This window comes from Suncus etruscus, chromosome 3 (genome assembly GCF_024139225.1).
Source record: "Suncus etruscus isolate mSunEtr1 chromosome 3, mSunEtr1.pri.cur, whole genome shotgun sequence".
Lineage (NCBI taxonomy): Eukaryota > Metazoa > Chordata > Mammalia > Eulipotyphla > Soricidae > Suncus > Suncus etruscus.
Genome location: NC_064850.1, coordinates 3135376 through 3153823, shown reverse-complemented (window position 1 = coordinate 3153823; position 18448 = coordinate 3135376). Strand labels below are relative to the sequence as shown.

The following is an 18448-nucleotide window of genomic DNA, read 5'->3' as shown; positions in this document are numbered from 1 at the left end:
TGTGTACAAACACCAACACCACCAACACCACAACAGAAAAGAATGCATGTAAGCATGTCTGCCAACTTATTACAGGAACAAAGTGAAGGGACAAAATACTTTTTTGTTTTGTTTTGTTTTGGGGCCACACTCAGCAATACTCAGGGGTTCCCCCTAGTTCTGCACTCAGGGACCACTCCTGGTAGTGTTGGGGGACCCTAAGCCTATGGGGATATTGGGAACTGAACCTGGGTCAGCTGTGTGCAAAGCAAGCACCCTCCACTGTACTACTGCTGCAATCCCAACACTTTTTAAAAATGGGTTCTTTATAATCACATGGTATAATCTATTTTTCTGGACTTATCTATCTCCAGTTCCAGACATCTTGAGATTTTCAACACTTTCTTAATATCCCCTAATTTTTCCTGTTTTACCCTTTTAATATAAGTTATTTCTGCTTCTTAAATATTCTTTCCCATCATTGCTAGCTAGCAAAATACTAGTGGGTCTGATCCTTATAGACCCGTATCCTATAAAATGTGTAAAACTTCAAGCAAAGTTTCTCCTTCCTGCTAAACACAGCTCTATGATCAGTCACTACCCTAGAAAGTAGCCGTTTCTCCTTGTGTGTCTGCCAGGAGAGGTCCTGCTCATTCACCTTTGCACCTTTCTCACACTCATCTCAGGCATCTAGAAGATAGCCATTAAATGTTTGCAAAAAACAAACAAACAAACAAACAAAAAATAATTGCATGTAGGGAGGCTACAGTACCTCTGAAACCTCCGAATCACACACTGCTGGCTGTGAAGCTAGTAGTTCCTGGTTCTGTTTGGCCAGAAGAGAAAGAACTGCATCTGCATGAAGTCTGTTCTGGGGCCTCCTGATCACCTGCCCTTCGCTGGGAGGGTCCTCTTCCTAGATGAAGAACAGAAACAACAGACACAACAGAAATAATTCTATCCGACAACGGCAAATGGGCATCATAATGGTCATATTAACACTGTATGGAAGAAAGATAAACTATTTTAATTTGATTCTCATCTCCATTCAACTGGACTGGAAATGTACTTTGTCTTAACCACAAACAGTATAAACTAACGTGATTACATTCAAATTGGAGATCTATTATTTTAAAATGACAGTATCTGTGCCATGTGATTGCATTACTTGGATTCATCTGCATGAGGAGGGGTCCACACCTGGGGGGTTTAGGGGCTTTTCCTTGCACAGTACCTTACAGTGCTGATGCCACAGAATTAATTCTTGATGTTGGGGATTGAGTCCTCAGCTTCCACATGGAGAGCAAATTTCTAGCCCTTCAAGCTATGTCCCTGGCACCTGATTCATAAATGTTCTATATAGTATTGGCCAACACAGGACAGACCCTTGTTCGAATCCTGGCATCCCATCTGGTCCCCTGAGCCTTCCACGAGGGACTTCTGAGCACAGAGCCAGAAGTAACCCCTGAATGCCACTGGGTGTAACTCAGAAACCAAAAATATAATAATAATATATATATATATATATATATATGTATGTATGCCCAGCTGTACACAAGGCTTACACCTCACTTTGTGCACTCCTGGTGGTGCTTCAGGTATCAAACTCAGGTCAGCAGCACATCCCCCCATCTGCTATACTATTTCACTGTACTATATCCTCATGGATATTTTACTAAGGTTTGTAACTCAGATATTTAAAGAAACCCCTATTTAATGACAATAAGCTTACCAAGATATATATTTTGTTTAAAAAATCAATATGGAATCAATAATTTCTTACCATTTCAAAGGCATCATGTAGAGTACTGGACAAGCTGTCATTTAAGTTTGTCAGACATAACTCTCCATCTGCTAAAACTAGAAATTAAAATAGAAAGTTTAGAAGTACACATTTAATAAATAATATTACTATAAAACCATAGACTATTACATTTAAAATGGCACAATAAGGTAACAAAATTCATAAATAAACCACAAACTAGTCAAGGTCACCACTTAGAATAAAAAATTTTAACAGGCAAGAAATTTTTCACTTCACCTTGCTAAAAATAGGAGCATTAAAACTATAAACTATAGGGGCCGGGCGGTGGCGCTGGAGGTAAGGTGCCTGCCTTGCCTGCGCTAGCCTAGGACGGACCGCGGTTCGATCCCCCGGTGTCCCATATGGTCCCCCAAGAAGCCAGGAGCAACTTCTGAGCGCATAGCCAGGAGTAACCCCTGAGCAGCACAGGGTGTGGCCCAAAAACCAAAAAAAAAAAAAAACTATAAACTATATCTAGGAAACCAAGAAATATTCCTTTATAACTGTTCTAACTAAAGCAGATTTCAATAAAAAACTGAGAAGCCAAAGACACAAAATAGGGTAACTGGGGCCAGAGAGACAGCCCAGCTGTACGGCATTTGCCTTGCATGCGACTGACCCAGGATGGTCAGTGGCTTGATACCCGGGCATTCTATATGGTCCCCGTGCCTGCCAGGAGAGATTTCTGAGTGCCATCTGGTATGACCCAACCCCACCCCCCCAAAAAAAAGAACACCAGGATCACCAGAAAGAACTACTGAGTCTACTGAGCAGCACCTCAAAGACATCTTCACCCCCAAAATCAAGTAAAAATACTGAAAAGAAATACTATCATTTGAAAACCACTGTATTACTTCAGAATTATCATGATTCACCAGTAAAGTCAATAAACTGGAGTTCACTTACTCTTGGGAGCCACTCTTGGACCACAGTGAAACAGAACCTCTCCCTCAGAGATGGGCCGATCCAAGGTTTCTGTTTCTGTGGCAGTGACGCTTGAGGTGCTCTCCACCGAGGCAGTATCAGAACTCGGGGTCTGGGCGGGGGAAGAGGCCTGAGGGACAGCAGGAAGCGGCGTGAAGGGAACGGTCGTAGGAAGCAGGGGCTGAGCAGGCATAGTCAGGCTCTCAGGATCTTCATCCTTGGCCACAGACATGACACTAAAAGAAAAATCAAATAATAAATTATTATGCATCTATTAATTCCAATATTAAAACAAATCTAGGAGCCATGAATGCTGCTGACCCAGGTTTAATCCCAGGTACCCCAGATGGTACCACCACCACATGGGATTCTTGAGCATCGAGCCAGGAGTAAGTCCTGAGGACTATAAGGTGGGCTCCCCTCAAAAAAAAAAAAATTTAGAAAAAAGGGCCCGGAGAGATAGCACAGCAGCATTTGCCTTGCAAGCAGCCGATCCAGGACCAAAGGTGGTTGGTTCGAATCCCAGTGTCCAATATGGTCCCCCGTGCCTGCCAGGAGCTATTTCTGAGCACATAGCCAGGAGTAACCCCTGAGCGTCACTAGGTGTGGCCCACAAAACAAACAAACAAACAAAACACTTTAAAAATAGAAGCATTGGGGCTGGAGAGATAGCATGGAGGTAAAGCATTTGCCTTGCATGCAGAAGGACGGTGGTTTGAATCCTGGCATCCCATATGGCCCCCGAGCCTGCCAGGAGCGATTTCTAAGCATAGAGCCAGGAGTAGCCCTGAGCGCTGTCGGGTGTGACCCAAAAACCAAAAAAATAAAATAAAAATAGAAGCATTAGGGGCCAGGTAAAGTACTCACCCTATATGTGGCCAAACCCAGTTCAACGACCCTAGCTCATATTGTCTGTCCCTTGGGCAGGAATGAATCCTGACAGCAGAGCAGGACTAAAGTAACTCTTAGCACAACCAGGTATGGCTCAAAAACCAAAAGAATGAATAAATACAATTTTAAAATAAATAAAAACAGAAGAATTAAAAAACCGAGAAGAACCAAAAGGATAAATAAAAAGTGGTTAATATTTATGAAGCCTTATTCTACTAAAAGTGGCGAGACCAGAGCAATAGTACAGCAGTAGGGCTTTTGCCTTGCACACGGCTGACCCAGGACAGACCTCGGTTCGATCCCCAATGTCTTGTATGGTCCCCCAAGCCAGGAGCATTTCTGAGCACATAGCCAGGAGTAACCCCTGAGCATCACTGTGTGTGGCCTCACCCAAACAAACAAACAAACAAAAGTAAAATAGAAAGTGGCATGTGGTTTAAGAGCTTCATTTGACATTGTAGATATTTCAATAGAAATATAATATTGACACCAAAGAGAATGAACATTTACACAGCTCATACATTACATGTTCATACAAATGATCATATTTACATAGCTCTAGGAGGAAGTGCTTCCTGAAGAGAGTTGGGATTCTCTTCTTCCAGCGGCAGGTCTCCATCACTCCATGGCTTCGGAAGCTCAGGGCTTAACCTCTTTGACTTATCAACCGAAATCTCTGACAAAGTTGGGGTTAGCACTGCTGCAGGAGGAGGTGTAGTAGTAGGCGTAATTGCTGGAGTCGTGAGAAGTGTGACAGCAGGAAGATCACTTCCTAAAATATTTTTAAATAAAGAAAAAAGATAAACAACAACAAAATCAATTTTTGGCATACAAAAAGAGCTTATAAAAGAGCCTGTTTCAGTAACCTCTTAATGCTTGGCCATACAAATCAGAGAAGAAAAAATGATGGTGGTGGCCATTAAGGGGGAAATCCCCAAATTAATTAAGTAAAGTAAAAGAAAGTAACTGAAAAAGTTGACCAGTTTTGGGGAGGCCCCATGCCAGAGACTTTCTCCCTAGCCTGGGGAGTGCTGGGAGGCTTGGCAGGCCCCCAGCCGTCCCCCTCTTTTTCCCCTGAACTCAGGCTTTTCCTGGTGCCGACTCAGATGGCCAGAAGTGGGTTCAGGTAGACTCTTAGGGTCCTCAGGCTTCCCCCCACCCTCCGTACTCCAGGGAGGAGGTGCATGGGGAGGAGGGCAAGCAGATATCTGGCTTTCGGTTTCTCCTTTGATTCTGGAGGCCAGCTCTTGCCAGGTATGGGGTTTAGGGAGGCCCCATGCCGGAGGTCTTCTCCCTAGCCTGGGGGGTGCTGGGAGGCTTGGCAGGCCCCTAGCCGTCCCCCTCTTTCTCTCCTGGACTCCAGGCCTTCCCTGGGCACCGGTCCAGGTGGACTCTATAGGGGTAATCAGGCTTTCCCCCTACCTCTCCCTACACTAATGAGAATGCACTTTGGGAAGAGGGTGGGCCATTCTAGCACTGGTGCTAGTGCCCCCACGCATACAATATATATTATATAGTATAATATGCGTATAGTTTATATATGCATAATATCCATCTTGTATTGTGACCTTGATACTACCCTACAAAGCTCATTTCTAATCGTTTACTGCCTCAGTCCCAACCATTATTTCCCCCCATTTACCCATCTAGGTGCAGCTCATAGAGTGATGAGTGCAGTTAGAGAAATAACTACACTGAAAACTATCATAACAATGTGTATGAATGAGGGAAAAGAAAGCCTGTCTCGAGTACAGGTGTGGGTGGGGTGAGGAGGAGGGAGATCTGGGAAATTGGTGATAGGAATCTTGCACTGGTGAAGGGGGGTGTTCTTTACATGACTGTAATTGTAAGGTATCTTCGCTGTTAACTTTGCTGGGTATTTGTGAATCCAAGAACAGTCCCCAAAATGAGAAATTACTTCCCATCCCCTTGTCCCCTTTCGGGGGAAGACCTTGGTAATATTTATCCGCAGCAAATAATAATCCACACAGACAAGAAGGATAGGGTGTAAAAGATTGGGCAAAGAGAGCCAGAGAATCCTCCTGCAGCCGGCAGCTTTCGCAGAAGGACCCTCTCCCCTGTCCATCAAGCTATTTATTGCCAACTCCACAGCGCCCCACCTGGAAGGGCTAGGGGGGCAATAGTCACAGAACAATCCTAAGGAAACACTTTTATATACAACAATTCCAAGGATAATCTTATGGAAACTTTTTCATATACTACATGTAATCATACAACTACAATCATATTTGTAATCACGGTGTTTAAATAAAGATAATTAAAAAAAAAAGTTGACCATTTTTAATACCAACACACAACGAAAGTCGTCAAAGTCACATAGCTTGCAACTTAAGAGTAAGCAACAAGCGTTTATTCATCTGTAAGGTATTGGGGCCGGAGAGATAGCACAACAGTAGGGAGTTTGCCTTGCACGCGGCTAACTAGGGACAGACCCAGGTTTGATACCCGGCATCCCATATAGTCCCCTGAGCCTGCCAGGAGTGATTTCAGAGCAAAGCCAGGAGTAACTCCTGAGCACCATTGGGTGTGGTCCAGAAACCAATCAATCAACCAATAAAGTTTAAAAAAAAAATTCTGTAAAGTATCTAAAGAAGGAAACTTTATTTAATAGTTGCTAAAGGTAAAACTGAGTTTTAGAAATTATCTTTCTAGAAGCCAGAGTGATAGTACCGGGGGAGGGTGCTTGCCTGGCACAGGAAAACCAGGTTTGAGGCCTGGCACCACTTATGATTGCCCCTAATCTCTCCAGAAGTGATCCTGAGCACAGAGTCAGGAATAAACATTGAGCGGCAATGTCAGGTGTGGCCCCAAGACAAACAGAATCAAAAATGAAAAAGAAGCAAAGAGTTTCCTACCTTTTTCATCAAGTATATCTTCCGCAGGAAGAGCTACTTCATTGTCTGAGTCACAGGGAGAAGAACATGGAGTTTTTATCAGCACCTGCTCCTTAGATGGGGATGATGGTGAGCGAGGAGGAGTCGGCTGGGGGGTAGCCACGGGGGTATACACTCTTTCCTAAGACACAAAAGAGAAAGCAAGTGCTGCTTAAATCACCAAAAAAAAGTGAGTTTAGGGCCGGAGAGATAGCACGGTGGTAGGGCGTTTGTCTTGCATGCATTAACCTAGGTTCGATCCCCTGGCATCCCATGTGGTCCCCGAACCGGGAGGGACCCAGTTTGACTCCTAGCATCCCATATGGTCCCCCAGCCTGCCAGGGGTGATTTCTGAGTACAGAGCCAGGAGTGACTCGAATGCCACTGGGTGTGGCTCAAAAACCAATCAATCAATCAATAAAGTTAAAAAAAAATGACTTTAAATAGTAAAAAAAAAATCAGGGCTGGAGCAGTGGCAAAAGGAGTAGGGTGTCTGCCTTGCATGCACTAATCTAGGATGGACCGCGGTTTGATCCCCTGGCATCCCATATGGTCCCCCAAGCCGGGAGCGATTTCTGAATGCAGAGCCAGAAGTAACCCCTGAGTGTCACCAAGTGTGGCCCAAAAACAAAAACAATTAAAAATAATCATTCAGAAACTATAGAGAATTGAAGTAGATGAGAAAGGAACCATAAGCCCAAGCCACTGGTTTTGTACAGCCTAGAGGACTGTTAGACAACTGATAATTGCCTCAGACAAGTCCGCCACTGAAGCAGATCCCAAGAAATCTGAGGCTGCCTTCTACTATTAGAAAGGAACAGTGAATAGGTACAGGTGAAAAGTTAACCTGATACGGGGAAATTATTTATAAGATCACATAACAGAAAATGCATCATTTTAACTGGGTTGGTCAGCCATTTAGTAAACAATAATAGAGCTTGTAAAAAGTTATGAAAGTTTATGTAAAAAAGTAGGAGACGGGTGAAATATTTACAAATATGTAAAATACTAAAGAAGAAGCAAACTTTTTTCTTCGTTTTGTTTTGTTTTGTTTTGTTATTTTGGGACTGCATCCAGCAAGCGCTCTGGGGTTACTATATGGCTCTGTACTCAGAAATCACTCCTGGCGGTGTTGGGAAGACTATATGGGATGCCAGGGATGGAGCCCAGGTTGGCAGTGTATGAGGTAACCACCCTCCCCACTGTGCTATCACTCTGGCCCCAGAAGCAAGCATTTTAAAATTAAGTTCAAATCATTCAAAATTCAGAAGGTACTAAAGGATGACAGTGAAAACTAATCTTTCCATTCCAAGTCCTACCTAGCTGGTGGTTTTTTTTGTTGTTGTTGTTCTTTGTTTTGTTTTGACTTTTGGTTTTGGGGCCACACTCGGTGATGCTCAGGGGTTACTCCTGACTCTGCTCAAAAATTATTCCTGGCAGACTCGGAGGACCATATGGGATGCCAGGGATCCAACCTGGGTCGGCTGTGTGCAAGGCTAATACCCTACCCACGGTGCTATCACTCCAGCCCCCTACATAGTTTTCTTACTGAACACAACACTGAAGCAAAGACTTTGCATGAGTATTATCACGCATGAAACAAATTCCTTATAGTGTGAATACTCAGTCAAAGAGCACACTGCAGGGGGTCAGAGAGATAGAACTCCAGGTAGGATATTTGGCCCCTGCCATGCATGTCATGGATTGGGGTTAAATCCCCAGCATCCAGTCTGAGCCCTGCCAGGACTAATTCCTGAGTGCAGAGTCAGGAGTAAGCCTTGACACTGCCAGGCATGGCCTAACTCCTTTCCCCCAAAGAAGTACTCACTGCATTTTGATGGATAAGGTCCTTTCCTCCATTCTCAGAGAGCTGAAGTCCTCCTAGCAAAGACTGATAAGGCTGATAAGGGTGGACAGGTCAATCCTCAAGCGGTAGGCATGAGATAACAGGAGCACACACAGTGGTGCTGGGGAAGCAGGACATGCAGTGCCAGGGTCTGAAATCAGTGCTTCAGTGCTTCAGGCCAGAGAGACAGTACAGGGGCTAGGCGCTTGCCTTGCACACAAACTCAGATCCCTTGCATCACATACAAGTACCTTAATACCACCAGAAAAGGTCTCTGAGCAGTTACTTACAGTTCACCTGAGCACTGCAGGCAGTTGGTCCAAACCCCTGTCCCCCCAAAAAAGGTCAAAGGAATTTGAGGCCTCAAATATCTGAGGCATGCAAACCAGCCTTTTGTGCTTTCTTTTCAGCTCCACAAACTGCATTTTTTTATTTGAATGTCTAGTCAAATTTCCTTCCACAATGTTGCATCATTTTATAGTACGGCCAAAATGTATAAGAATACCTATTTTCCTGAGTTGTCCAACAAAGGTATTATCAAACTTTGAGAACGGTGTTAATCTATGATCAATAAAGTGAAATTTCATGGTCAAAGAGAGAGTTCAGGTGGGAGAGCATATACTGAGGCCATGCTTGGACCACTGAAGTTTCTCTGGTTCCTATGTCTTAAAGTTTTAGAAAACCATATTATACATTTCCCCCTAAATTTTATAAGCTGATAGAAAAAAATAGCATGATTTTCACAAATATATTATTGACTCATCATCATGAGAGGATCAAACAATTATGCTTTCTGAAAATTCCAGTTTTAATTACTAACACCAGTGATTGTGGTCCTAAAAGAAAGAAGTTAGTTAAATTTAAATAAAGATATTTTAATCAGAGAAATTTTAATATAAACTCTCTATTATAGAGTTTTAACAAATATCGCAAAGCTAGCTTTGGGGTGTAATGATGGCACTTTGATTACATAAGTCTCTTGCTCTTAGAATGCTGATGCTTCTTATTATCTTGTCTGTATGTTATCATATTTGTAGCTTTCAATGATTTTTTGTTCAGTTTTGGGCCACATCCAGTGTTGCTCAGAGGTTTACTCATTTTGCACTCATAGGTCATTCCTAGATAATAGGAGAATTGTATGGGGTTCCAGGAATCAAGCCAGGGTTGCCCAAGTGCAAGGCAAGTGCCTTAAGCACTATATTATCTCTCTGGCCCCTCAAATCTTTTTTAAATATAACATACAACATATAGAGTAAAAAAAAAAATGTGTCAATGGGCCCGGAGAGATAGCACAGCGGTGTTTGCCTTGCAAGCAGCCAATCCAGGACCTAAGGTGGTTGGTTCGAATCCGGGTGACCCATATGGTCCCCCGTGCCTGCCAGGAGCTATTTCTGAGCAGACAGCCAGGAGTAACCCCTGAGCACCACCGGGTGTGACCCAAAAACCAAAAAAAAAAAAAAAAAAAAGTGTCAAAATGTCATCGGTTAAGAAATGAAACTTTCAACTTTTCTTTTTTTTTTTTATTCAAAAAACAATTTTTTTAATTTATTTAAACACCTTAATTACATACATGATTGTGTTTGGGTTTCAGTCATGTAAAGAACACCACCCATCACCAGTGCAACATTCCCATCACCAATGTCCCAAGTCTCCCTTCTCCCCACCCGACCCCCGCCTGTACTCTAGACAGGCTCTCCATTTTCCTCATACATTCTCGTTATTAGGACAGTTCAAAATGTAGTTATTTCCCTAACTAAACTCATCACTCTTTGTGGTGAGCTTCCTGAGGTGAGCTGGAACTTCCAGCTCTTTTCTCTTTTGTGTCTGAAAATTATTATTACAAGGGTGTCTTTCATTTTTCTTAAAACCCATAGATGAGTGAGACCATTCTGCGTTTTTCTCTCTCTCTCTGACTTATTTCACTCAGCATAATAGATTCCATGTACATCCATGTATAGGAAAATTTCATGACTTCATCTCTCCTGACAGCTGCATAATATTCCATTGTGTATATGTACCACAGTTTCTTTAGCCATTCGTCTGTTGAAGGGCATCTGGGTTGTTTCCAGAGTCTTGCTATGGTAAATAGTGCTGCAATGAATATAGGTGTAAGGAAGGGGTTTTTGTATTGTATTTTTGTGTTCCTAGGGTATATTCCTAGGAGTGGTATAGCTGGATCGTATGGGAGCTCGATTTCCAGTTTTTGGAGGAATCTCCATATCGCTTTCCATAAAGGTTGAACTAGAGGGCATTCCCACCAGCAGTGGATAAGAGTTCCTTTCTCTCCACATCCCCGCCAACACTGTTGATTCTCATTCTTTGTGATGTGTGCCATTCTCTGGGGTGTGAGGTGGTATCTCATCGTTGTTTTGATTTGCATCTCCCTGATGATTAGTGATGTGGAACATTTTTTCATGTGTCTTTTGGCCATGTGTATTTCTTCTTTGTCAAAGTGTCTGTTCATTTCTTCTCCCCATTTTTTGATGGGGTTAGATGTTTTTTTCTTGTAAAGTTCTGTCAGTGCCTTGTATATTTTGGAGATTAGCCCCTTATCTGATGGGTATTGGGTGAATAGTTTCTCCCACTCAGTGGGTGGCTCTTGTATCCTGGGCACTATTTCCTTTGAGGTGCAGAAGCTTCTCAGCTTAATATATTCCCATCTGTTAATCTCTGCTTTCACTTGCTTGGAGAGTGCAGTTTCCTCCTTGAAGATGCCTGTAATGTCCTGGAGTGTTTTGCCTATGTGCTGTTCTATATATCTTATGGTTTTGGGGCTGATATCGAGGTCTTTAATCCATTTGGATTTTACCTTCATACATGATGTTAGCTGGGGGTCTAAACAATAGACTCATATAGCAAGGTGGCAGGCTACAAAATTAACACACAAAAATCAATGGCCTTTCTATACACCAATAGTAATGAGGATGAAATGGACATTAAGAAAACAACCCCATTCACAATAGTGCCACAGAAACTCAAATATCTTGGAATCAACTTGACTAAATATGTGAAAGACCTATACAAGGAAAACTATAAAACTCTGCTCCAAGAAATAAGAGAGGACACATGGAAATGGAAACGCATACCCTGCTCATGGATTGGCAGGATTAACATCATCAAAATGGCAATACTCCCCAAGGCATTATACAGATTTAATGCCATCCCTCTAAAGATACCCATGACATTCTTCAAAGAAGTGGATCAGACACTTTTGAAATTCATTTGGAACAATAAACACCCTCGAATAGCTAAAGCAATCATTGGGAAAAAGAATATGGGAGAAATTACTTTCCCCAACTTTAAACTGTACTACAAAGCAACAGTTATCAAAACAGCATGGTATTGGAATAAGGACAGGTCCTCAGATCAGTGGAATAGGCTTGAATACTCAGAAAATGTTCCCCAGACATACAACCACCTAATTTTTGATAAAGGAGCAGGAAATCCTAAATGGAGCAGGGAAAGCCTCTTCAACAAGTGGTGTTGGCACAATTGGATAGCCACTTGCAAAAAATTGAACTTAGACCCCCAGCTAACTTTCAACTTTTCGTGGATAAAAATGTTTCTAAACTAAAATGCTAAAGTGTTACTTTAAGAACAAGGATTCAAACTCCACTAAAACTATTCTGCGTTGGAGCAAAAGCAGTGGGTAGGGCATTTGTTTGGCATACAGCTGACATGGGTTCGATCCTTGGCAACCCATATGGTCCCCTGAGCCTGCCACAAGTAATTTCTGAACGAAGAGCCAGAAGTAATCCCAGAGTGTGCTAGTTGTGGCCCCAAAACAAAACAAATTACTGTCTTATGATACACAATTGCAATGGGACTATATTACTACACTTTAACAAATGTAATAAATATCCCCCATCATCCCAAGCCATGAAAAGATAACCATGCCTACCGGAAGGTCCATCTGACTTGCAGAAAACTCTCCAGGGACATTTGCAGCATTAGGGCCCTGCTTCTTCGTTTCTCTGTCACCCAGCATGACAGAAATGGTCTCAGAAAGAGCTTCATTCACTAAGTGGCTAATCATATCTGAATTCACAGGAACCCCTGCATCAACAAAAAGCTGGAGAACGCCACCACTTGTTCCTTCCACTTTAAAAAACGAAAGTCAAAAAAATCAGAATGATTGTCAAGTAACATGCTTGCAAAATATTCTTAATTCTAAACATTTTAGTGATGTAAACTTCTGTGTACAATGGAGTGGAAGGAAGACTGATAGTGAAAATACTAACAAACTACTTATTATAAAAGATAGCAAATGTTAACTTACATAATAAACACCCTCTCTCTCGGAGGCCAGAGAAATGACACAGTGGTAGGGCATTTGCCTTACATGTGACCAACCCAGGACGAACATGGGTTTGATTTCAGGCATCCCATATGGTCCCCCGAGCCTACCAGGAGCAATTTCTGAGTGCAAAGCCAGGAGTAAGTCCTGAGCACCACTGGGTGTGACCCCCCCCCCCAAAAAAAATCCCCTCTAAACCAAAAGGGGAGGGGGGAACATTCAGCTGAAAATTTACTTATGACTTCCTCCTATCAATATAGAATTGAGTGATTAAAAACAAAAAAGACTTGGTCCCATGAAGCCAGAGAGACAGTACAGCAGGTAAGGCACTTGTCTTGCATGGGGCTGACACACAGATACCTTCAGCACCACTTATAGTCCCTGAAACATCACCATTTAATCTTTGAGCAGAGCCCAAAGTCAGTCCTGAGCACCACCAACTGTGGCCTCAAAAGAAAACAACAATGAGGGGCCGGAGAGATGGCATGGAGGTAAGGTGTTTGCCTTTCATGCAGGAGGTCATCAGTTCGAATCCCGGTGTCCCATATGGTCCCCCGTGCCTGCCAGGAGCAATTTCTGAGCGTGAAGACAGGAATAACCCCTGAGCACTGCCGGGTGTGACCCAAAAACCACAAAAAAAAAAAAAAAGAAAACAACAATGAAGTAAAAGCAACAAATAGGAACCCTTAGTCTAGGACCTACAATTTGAGAAATTAAGATATAGGCTAAGGAAAAGATTATTATTATTTTGAATTGGGAAGAATGAGAGAAAACCAAAAGAACAAAACATAGGAATCTTCTTTTAAAAGCCGGAGAATTTATGCTATCCAATTTCAAGACATTTTTTGGAGGGTGGGGGGACCACATCCAGTAGTATTCAGCATCATTCCTGGCTCTACACAGGAGTTACTCCAAGCAGTGCTCAGGGGACCAGATGGGATGCCAGAGGTCGAATCCAGGCTGGCTACATGCAAGACAAATGCCCTCCCTACATTCTGTACTAATGCTCTAGCACAAGACTTTTTTTTTTCTTCTGGTTTTTGGGCCACACCCGGTGAAGCTCAGGGGTTACTCCTGGCTATGTGCTCAAAAATCGCTCCTGGCTTGGGGGACCATATGGGACGCCGGGGGTTCAAACCGCAGTCCATCCTAGGCTAGCATGGGCAAGGCAGATGCCTTACCCCTTGCACCATTGCTCCAGCCCCAACAAGACTTATTTTTATAAAAAATAAACCCAGAAGTGTGGCATTGATATGAAGACAAAGATTTTAGAGGATGGAACAATAGTATATATATTTTTTTTCAGTAAAGGATTTGTATTCAAACTAGAGAATGTTTATAACGCAATGGCAATAATGACTCAAAACCCCAATTTTAAAACAGATATGAAGTTTTGTTTTGTTTTATTTTTGGGTTTTTAGGCCATACTCGGCAGTGTTCAGGAGTTACTCCTGGCTCAGCACTCAGGAATCACCCTAGCAGGCTCTGGGAACCATATGGGATGCTGAAGATAGAACCTGAGTTAACTGCACCCCAGGCAAATGCCTGACCCACTGTCCTCTTCTAGGTAAGAAGTTTTAAAACATACAATGCCCAAGTAAACATATAGGTGGTATTTAAGCATGAGTACATTAGTGACTAATAAAATTCAAGAAATGAGCCATCTTTACAAACTAATAGAATGACTATGATTAAACACACAGATATTAAGCACTGGTTAAGAGCTTACTGGAGCAACCGAAACTCTCATATTCTCTTGTTGGAATGTAAAAATAGGACATCCACCTTGGAACACTGAGCAGTTTTTTTTCTTCTTCTCTTTTCGGTCACACCCGGCAGCGCTCAGAGGTTACTCCTGACTCTACACTCGGGGGACCATATGGGATGCCGGGATTCGAACTGCCGTCCTTTTGCAAACGCCCTACCTCCATGTTATCTCTCGGGCCCCAGAGCAGTTTGTTTTTTGAGGTAGGACACATCTGCATTGCTCAGGGATTACTCCTGACTCTGCACTCCGGAATTATTCCTGGCAGGCTTGGGGACCATATGGGATGCTGGGGATCAAATCTGGGTATGCCGTGTGTAAGGCAAATTCCCTACCTCTGTACTATAGCTCCAGCCCCACATTGAGCAGTTCCTTATAACGAGATATATGTCTAAAGATCTGCTTGCAAATATTCACAGCAAAGTCACAACTGTACATACATCTTACATGTACATACATGTAAGGCATCTATCTGCCTTGCCTGTGCTAGACTAGGATGGACCATGATTCAATCCCCATGCATCCCATATGGTCCTCCAAGCCAGGAGCGATTTCTGAGCGCATAGCCAGGAGTAACCCCTCAGCATCACTGGGGGTGGCCCAAAAACAAACAAACAAAAAAATAGACCTTAAATAAAAGGCAGAAATGAGATTATATGTTGTATACTTGTAGACATGTATGTAAAATTCTAGAAATGGGAAAACTAAAGTGGCAGAAGACCAGGCCAGTGGTTGTTAGGGCTCTGTTAGCAGGAAAAGAGGAATTGACTACAAAAGGAAATAATAAAAATAGTTTTATAAGTCAAAATTGTGTGTGCTAATGTACAACTGTATATATAAATTGTCACCAAATTACACAAAATACAACTGCTGATGGAAAAGAAAAAGGGAAAGAGAGGAAAGGAGTAAATGTAGAAAGGGAGGAGTAGGAAGAAGTGGAAGAGGAACAGCAGCAGCCAAAGAGATACCTAGAGGAAGAGGAGAATGACATGGATTCTGTAAAGAAAGATTTTTTTTTTTAACTTTTCAGTGAGTAATTAAATTCTTATTAAATCTTGGAGGAAGTTATGGTGTATGGAAAAAGAAGAAATAAAGTTGGGGTCTTTTGGGGGGACACATCCAGCAGTGCTCGGGGTTCTATGCTCAACATTCTTAACCCTGAATAATATGTAGATCAGAGTATGATAGATAACAAATCTTAGCACAGCAAATAGCTAGTATAACAAAGATAAATACGGGGCCAGAGAGATAGCTTGGAGGTAAGGCATTTGCCTTTCATGCAGAAGGTCATTGGTTCAAATCCCGGCATCCCATATGCTCCCCAGAGCCTGCCGGGAGCAATTTCTGAGCACGGAACCAGGAGTGACACCTGAGTGCTGCTGTGTGTGGCCCAAAAACCAATCAGTCAATCAATAAATAAAATAAAGTTTTTTAAATTAAAAAAAAGAAGTAGGAACCTAGGAGCAATAGTACAGTGAATTGGAGGTTGATTGTCTTGCACATGGTCAGCCTGGCCTCAATCCCTGGCATCCAGTGTGGTACCCCAAGCACTGCCAGGAGTGATTTCTGAGTGCAGAGCCAGAATAGTCAGTGACCATTGTCATGTGTGGCCAAAACCCAACAAGCCAACAAAGAAAAAGAAAGCACGCAAAAAAGTAGCAGTCTACTAGGATCAGAATGATAGTACAGTGGGTAGAGTGTCTGCCTTGGATGAGGCCAACCCAGGTTCAATCCCCAGCATCCCATGTGATCCCCAAGCACTGCCAAGAGTTACCACTAAGGATCACTGGGTGTGGCACGAAAGAAAAATAGAAGTTTATCTTTTTAATAGTTGAAAACTAGTTGATCTTTAGAATATAAGTACACCATGGCATGAAATCTTTATCTTTCACTAGAAAAATGTTACCATTATAATGTACTTACCGATGTCAGAATTTACTGGCTCACTGGCCTCGCTGACTGAAACACTGGCAGTAACAGCAGCCCGTTGTTCAACCGGAAAGAACCCAGAGATTATTCTTGACATTATTTCTTGTTCTACCCTGAGGAATCAAAGTTCAAGTTTCCTAAATTTGATTGAAATGGATCAAGAGCTCAATATTCCACCCTTAAAAAATAGCCTATACAAACGCTTACATGCAAACACAGGTCATTCTTAAAGCTGACTCTGAAGATCAAGGGAAAAATCATGAAGAATAATAATCTGGGAATCTATTAAGTTAAATTAAAATGTTGGCCTGGGGTCATAACACAAAAGACTTTGACGGACTGGAGAGATAGCACAGTGGTAAGGCATTTTGCCTTGTGGCCAGCCTGGGCCAAACCCAGTTTATCCCTGGCATCCCATATGGTCCCCCAAGCTTGCCAGGAGCGATTTCTGAGCACAGAGCCAGTAATAACCCCTGAGCATCTCCAGGTGTGGCCCCAAAACCAATCAATTAATTAAAAAACAAAAAAACTTTGCCTGTAGGAGGTCTGGGTTCAATTTCTGACACCACATGATCTGAGTAATAGTAAGCTGAACTGAGCCAAGATTAACCAGATTTAGTCCCCCTCCCCAAGACCCCAAGAAAAGCCCAAAACATACAAACAAAAAGCCCTTAGAGTGTAGCAAGGGAATAGCAATGAGAACAGATGCTGAAAGATAGTCTGCAGCACTGAATCTGCCAAGGTGATGGGCCTGGGGGAATGGAGATGAGCTGATCTTAGGACACTGGTAGGACTGGTATCCCTAAAACCTAGAATACAGTAACTCTAAAACAATATGGATATTACAGCTCTGAAGGCCTCCCAAGCACCACCAAGACTGGCCCCGGAGGCATTGCTGGGACCACTCAGAGCACGAGCAGCACAGTATCAAGTATCAAGCATGGAACCACCAGCCAGGATAGCCAAAGTCACATCATGGGAGTTCCTGAGCACCACTTCAAGGACAAAGAATAATAAATAAATAAATATAAATGTATTCCATAGACTTCTTGTGGAAGAAATCATAACTCCCTTTGAGCAAGAAATACTTACAAAAATATAGAGCTTATATAAGGAACAGATAAAGAAAAGTGTGCCTTGTTTGAAGCAAGCACTGTATGGGATAAGTATTCTATTGCCTACTCAGGGAACCATTATTTTCTTAGGTTTGATTTCTAGAAATTGCTCACTGGATTGAAGAACATGCAATCTTAAGAATTTTGTTATGTAACAATAAACATTTATCATAATAAAGTTCAAGGACATAAATAATACCTCTAAATAAAGTGTTGAACCCTGGGCCTCATATCAAATAGCTTCTAGTGATCACTAGAGAAAAGATCTAATAAAAGCAGACAAGGAAGATTTTTAACCAAAACATTTATATTAAAATTATAATTGGGGGCCAGAGAGATAGCATGGAGGTTAGGCATGCCTTGCATGCAGAAGGACGGTGGTTCAAATCCCGGCATCCCATATGATCCCCTGAGCCTGCCAGGAGCAATTTTTGAGAGTAAAGCCAGGAGGAACCCCTGAGCACTGCCGGGTGTGACCCAAAAAAACAAAAAATAAAAGAATTATAATTGATTCACTACTGTAATTTTATTGACACCAATACTGTCCCTTTTGTAGACTCACCACTGAATTATGGTATTTTCCACTGTTTCTCTCCTCTGAATTTCTTTATCCAGAATTTCAGCAGTGGGCTGAAAAGAAGCAACCGGTGGAAATGGAGGCCCATTATATTTTGAAGAAGCAACTTTGACACTTCTGTTAAACTCTAGAATTGGCTCTGAGCATTCTGGAATTTCATCACGTTCTTCCTCTTCCTGATGGTAACAAAAATCCAAATATTATATTTATGTACAAATTCAACACTTACTGAATGAGAAGTATGGCAGGAAACTTACATTGGTAATAGAAACAATCTCTCTAACAGCAATTCTAATTCAGGGGTATGCTATTTGTAATAAGCACAAATGCTTACAAGGAACTGGAAGAATTCTTATTTTACTGTGGATAGGAATGCAAAATGGTACAACCACTTTAAGACAGGAACAGCTCCTTATAAATCTAAACA

At 42.2% G+C, this 18448-nt stretch overlaps 1 protein-coding gene across 1 annotated transcript in view; it reads right to left on the bottom strand.

Annotated features, from left to right (window-relative positions):
• The window catches only part of KIAA0586 (KIAA0586 ortholog), a 111819-nt gene that overhangs the window by 40223 nt on the left and 53148 nt on the right, over positions 1 to 18448 (bottom strand). Inside the window, exons 19-26 of the mRNA XM_049770294.1 lie at positions 18007 to 18197; positions 16324 to 16442; positions 12240 to 12439; positions 6475 to 6634; positions 4151 to 4370; positions 2690 to 2943; positions 1763 to 1839; positions 752 to 895 (exon numbers count right to left, since the gene is read on the bottom strand). Coding sequence (XP_049626251.1) covers positions 752 to 895; positions 1763 to 1839; positions 2690 to 2943; positions 4151 to 4370; positions 6475 to 6634; positions 12240 to 12439; positions 16324 to 16442; positions 18007 to 18197 — 1365 coding nt within the window. The remainder of the gene's footprint in view (positions 1 to 751; positions 896 to 1762; positions 1840 to 2689; positions 2944 to 4150; positions 4371 to 6474; positions 6635 to 12239; positions 12440 to 16323; positions 16443 to 18006; positions 18198 to 18448) is intronic.